This window comes from Sardina pilchardus, chromosome 10 (genome assembly GCF_963854185.1).
Source record: "Sardina pilchardus chromosome 10, fSarPil1.1, whole genome shotgun sequence".
NCBI lineage: Eukaryota > Metazoa > Chordata > Actinopteri > Clupeiformes > Clupeidae > Sardina > Sardina pilchardus.
In genome coordinates this window covers 5,820,469-5,825,672 of record NC_085003.1, presented here as the reverse complement: position 1 = coordinate 5,825,672, position 5,204 = coordinate 5,820,469, and the positions used below count along the sequence as shown (strand labels likewise).

At 39.3% G+C, this 5,204-nt stretch overlaps 1 protein-coding gene across 1 annotated transcript in view; it reads left to right on the top strand.

Moving 5' to 3' along the window:
- cacna2d4b (calcium channel, voltage-dependent, alpha 2/delta subunit 4b) overlaps positions 1–4,600 on the top strand; it is a 33,570-nt gene extending 28,970 nt beyond the window's left edge. The window contains exons 33-41 of the mRNA XM_062546865.1: positions 97–167; positions 443–518; positions 702–754; positions 1,457–1,512; positions 1,855–1,875; positions 2,138–2,255; positions 2,674–2,794; positions 3,421–3,498; positions 3,723–4,600. Of these exons, the coding sequence (XP_062402849.1) occupies positions 97–167; positions 443–518; positions 702–754; positions 1,457–1,512; positions 1,855–1,875; positions 2,138–2,255; positions 2,674–2,794; positions 3,421–3,498; positions 3,723–3,815 (687 nt within the window). The 3' untranslated portion in view covers positions 3,816–4,600. The remainder of the gene's footprint in view (positions 1–96; positions 168–442; positions 519–701; positions 755–1,456; positions 1,513–1,854; positions 1,876–2,137; positions 2,256–2,673; positions 2,795–3,420; positions 3,499–3,722) is intronic.
- The last annotated feature ends 604 nt before the right edge of the window (positions 4,601–5,204 follow it).

Genomic DNA, 5,204 nt, shown 5'->3' with positions numbered 1-5,204 from the left:
TGGATATGCAGGGACAAACACACACACACACACACACACACACACACACACACACAGGTACTTATCAGTGAGCGAAATCTCTTCTATCCCTGTCAGGTCGGTAAATTCTTTGGGGAAGTGGACGGGTCAGTGATGGCGCAGCTGCTTAAAACAGGCTTGTACAAGAGGTGAGAGAGTCATGCAACTGTGTGTCATATCCGGTATTATACAATATTCACACTTGGCTTCGCTGTTATATGTTTCCACTGAATGATAAATATTACAACTATCATTTTATGATATTACTATTATATTATATTGTTATATTGTTGTATTGTAATATGTTATATGTTATACCATGCCTACTGTAATAAATTAGGTTAACATGTTCCCACGAGCAATCCAAATGTCAGTCTGTCAGTGGGATGTTTGCAGTTGTGTTTGACTCATTTTTGTAATGCAGGGTGGCGCTGTATGACTACCAGGCTATGTGCAAGACTTCACACGGTCACTCGAGTGATGCTCGGCCGCTGCTCAGTGTGAGTTTCCCTATATCCCACCCTGTCCCTTCAGGGCTTACCGCAGGCCACAGGCTGGCACACCTTATAACACCTGAGGAAGGCACATCGACTGCCGCTCTTTCTAAACAACGTTGAGAGCAATACTGTAGGTTCAGCACACCCCATTTTTTTGCTAATGTGTTTTCTCATCTCTTTCGGCAGCCTTTCTTTGGACTAATGGGTGTGGTTAAGTGGTTCATGTCCAACTTCCTGATGTGAGTGCTCTTAGGGTTTCTAACATTTTGCCTCTAAAGCTGGTCAATTTTGCCTATTTAGACAGATATAATTATACTGTTTCATAATGATAAAAAATTTCTTACTTTTGTTTGCCATTTAGTTTAGGAAGAACATGGTACCGTAATTTCCCAACTATTAGCTGCGGCTTATACATTGATTTTGCAGAGTTTCTTCAGCTATAAGGTTAATACACAGGGGCAGTTAATATTTAACTTGAATACACACTGCCCTGCGGCTAATACACAGGAAGTTACTGTAACCATACATTATTTTATATATGTATCATATCATAATATCATATAATATAAGTGCTCAACAAGGTCTGTATTTAGCATGATTGCACATTTATTAGGTCTTTATCCATCAGTTTCATAGTCTTACTTAATAAAACATTTATTCTGGGTATTCTGGGACTGTCTGAATATGTGACTTTTATAGTGACAGACTAGTAATATGTTAAGACAATGTATGAGAAGACTATACAGTTTCTGTTTTGATTCATTCTATATATCAATAACCTTAGTTCAAGGGCAACTAGTTGGTTATCAAGGATTTACAAACAATAAATCACTTATTTAGTAATAATAAAAAATATTATTTTAAGTATTGTTTTGAATCATATTTAGTCAGTTTATAAAACTGTGAAAAAGCTGGCTGACTCGTTTTGATCTCACTTTAAGGTTTTTGCTGGAGTTCAACATCTGTGGACTTTGGCACTCAGATTATGTGGCAGATGGTAAGTTGTGGCATTTCTGTGGCTCCAACGACTTTGCTGCAAAAGATCAAAAGTTAAAGAAGCTTAAAGCCTTCAAAAATTATGGCAGATTAAAGCGTCACTTGACAGTCAATATGTGTACGAGATAGAAGGGAAAAAATCGAAGTGGATGAGCCCTTCTGCTCTAAAAAGGAGGGATTTTGCACAACTTCATAAATCCTCAGTAGATACTCATTTCATGCTGCCTCTCTCATTTCCTATGTCCTGGGCCTCATCATTGCTTTTCCATCACTCCGCTGTGTTCTCATCTGTGTCTCTCCCCGATGTGTTCTCATCCGTGCCTTTCTCATTGTCCACACACAGCCAAGTCTGTGTACCATGCAAGTGAGTACACCGGTCATACCATCACGTTGCCTCATCTAGTTGGGTAGAAACTAACTACAGGTAGTCCTTAGTTCTAGCCTTAGTTATGGTACATTAGTAAAATAGACAGGAGTATGTAAGTTTCTTTGGGTGTACCTCTCTCTCTCTCTCTCTCTTTTTCTCTGTGAATGTGTGTGTATCTTTGAGGGAATTTGGCAGAGAGAATGTTTGAGTCACAAGAGAAATGTCGAGTCAGTGTAACTGGTGAATGCTCACTTCCCAGGCCATAAACAGAAGAAGGTGGATGTCATGCAGCCCTGTGACACCGAGTATCCTGGCTTCATGTATGACACATCCATCACTGAGACCAACAGCATCATCAAATGTGGCCGCTGTCAGAAGTAAGTGCTTGTAAGAGATTAACCCGAAGAGACCAGTCTCCTGTGAAGCATCACACCGAAAGGCCCATCTCAGTAGCTATGCTCCTCCTGTAACAAGGCATTAGTTACACAGGCAGTCTGTCGGCAATTTTGCTTTCACATCTGTTTGGCGCTCTTGTTTGGTTCTGTCTTTGGCACTGTGTTATTATAGAGTGTAATGACTATTCTGACTAATAGAGCGCTCCGGTTGCTGTCCATGGTGCTACTCTTGAGAGGCAGTTCAAATTCCCACCCCCTCACATGTTGTGTACCTGCAGTAGATAAAGTCACACAACAAACAAATACTGTACCAATCACATGTAAGATTAAGCATGTAATGCCAGATTAAGGTTACGATAGAGGGCAGTCTATAATCTTACATACTTGTTCTTTGTTCCAGGATGTTTGTTTTGCAGCAAGTCCGTAACACTAATTTGGTGATGGTGGTTGCACAAGCAGACTGTGACTGTTCCCGCCAATACTCACCGATCACACTGAACCCAAAGGAGGTCAAATATATCCTTTCCCCATGTTGTTCCTGTGTTATCACATTTGTGAAAGGTTCTGGCAAGTGAACCGTAACATGGTGCAAACCCTCGGTTAAAGCACATGTTTAATGTTGCCAAATAATATGGCTCCTCAATCATTTATGAATTGATCCTGGGTTAGTCCCTGTTGTGCAATATGTGGGCACCTTATGTTTATCACTGTGCAGCTGCCCATTTGTCCACCCATCCACTAATGTGATTATCATTCTGCTGTTTTGTCTGGACTGTCTATATCACCCTGTATGGAACAGCCCTAGGTCAGAATTTATGAAGTACAAATACTCTTGTTTTTATTAGAATTCAGAATTCCAGAATCACCCAGTGATTGGCGTAGTTTTAAAAAAGGTGACTGAAATGTTGAAAAACAATATTGCATATTTCTGTTGTCATACATAACAGAGTGTGACCTGTTAGTAGTACTTTTTTTTAACGTTAGTTTCACACTTTACTTTAGAACATTTGACCTCAGTAGTGTCCCTGAGCTCTGAGGCTACAGTTGGCACAGCTCAGTTATGTAGTTTAGTTTCCAGGGCTGCAGGAGCGTTGGACAGAGCAAAGCCCACTGCAAGTGTCTCACCCTTAACACCTCTGCACATAACGCAACGGTCAAGTGTAACCGCATGAAGTCCCAGAAGATCCGCCGGCGCCCGGAGTCCTGCCACGCTTACCACCCTCATGTAAGTGCCAACCGCACAGCAAGAGTCCGATGCATCCTTCCACTGGCATCACATCAGCCAACGAACACATTCAAATGCATTTCAAATGTAGCTATTTTACAAAAACCCTCACAAGAATGACTTGATAATATCTCAGTGTTTTAGTACACACTATTTAAACTAAATAATAAACTAAATAATGGCAGTGTTTTTACTTGATTCTTACATGAACTCTCTGGTTGCAGGAAAATGCAAAGGATTGTGGAGGAGCTTGTGAGATCAGTATATCAGTGGCTCTGCTGTTTGTGTCCTTGGTGACTTCTCTTGTTTTGCGATGATGTGGAGACGTCTCCTACAGTAGATGTAGGTGACCATGAGCCAAAACGAAAAAGGAGTTAAAAAAATGTACTGTAACTCTGTAATTTTCCATTTAATGCCATGTTTATAACATCAAAAATATGTAAACAAATAGGCATCCAAAGTGATCCAAGACAAGTGAAAAGGGCTATTTTGTAAAATTAGGAAACGATGGATCTTGCTGACATGCATCATACATATTCTTCAGTCTTATTCAGAATAGAGCATAGTTAACTTCATGAACTCAGTGACTAAAGGCCAAATAACACATCACATGATCTCCAGAGAACAAGGATTCTGTGGACAATTCATCGCAGAACACGGAAGAGTTTGAGTGCGAGGACCTCTACTGGACTTAAGGTTGCAGTGCAACCGCAAACATTTTAGAGAGATCTTGGGAATGATGGACTGATTCTACATGCTCAGAACAGTGTCAGAGAATATAGTGACTCTGCTCTACAGTGGAAGGAAGGCAGAGGTCTTGAGAACTGTCTGTCCTGTAATGCTCCAAGTCAAATGACCTATAATGATTACTCTGTGTAACAGCAGTCAGCACGGATGTTCACTGGTGTGTTCCATGTAGACTCGATTTGTAGGACTTGCTAAGGCTTAAGCATGTGTTTATCTTAAACATGTCTACAGATGGGTGAAAACAATCAATTTAGAAAGCATTGATAGAGTTGGCAACAGTTAAGAGAAGCAAGATACTTATTGATTCTAAACTGCATGAGTGTACCAAAAATGTATTTCTTATTCCACCTGTATGTTTTTTTCAGTTATCTCTTTGTTTTTCAAATAAACTTTATAAACTTGTGTTTAGGCAAACAAATGTTGGTGTTGCAACTGGTTGTGCGCTAATTTATTTCTAACGATTTTCTACATGTACCATGGTATGTCCTTCATCATACTTGACTTAAGTATAAATTAACTCTGAAGTTCTATATTTGTTGCTAAACCTGTATAACAAGATACTAAACTGTTGTAGCTACTTCACTAAATTCTACTCTACTCAGAGCTCTAAAATTCTGTAATCTGTGTTATTGTATGTAATAATTGCATTGTTACCACGGACACAGAAATGATCAAATATGCTGCTTTTTCCCTCATCATGTACCTGCCTGAGCATGTGAAAATGGGTCACTGAGATCACAGAGACCTGGTAATGTGACTTTACTTAAGTAATAATATAACATACAGTATGTAGTCTATGAATAATAACATTTTTGAATCAATTCTCAATCTTATCATTTCAAATGAAATTTTAGAATGTTTTTTTGTTGTTGTTGATTACAGCCATTTGTATTTTGTAGCATAGATGTTTATCATGCAATTAATACTGTTTAGGCAAAGCTATGGTCCAAAGCTAACTG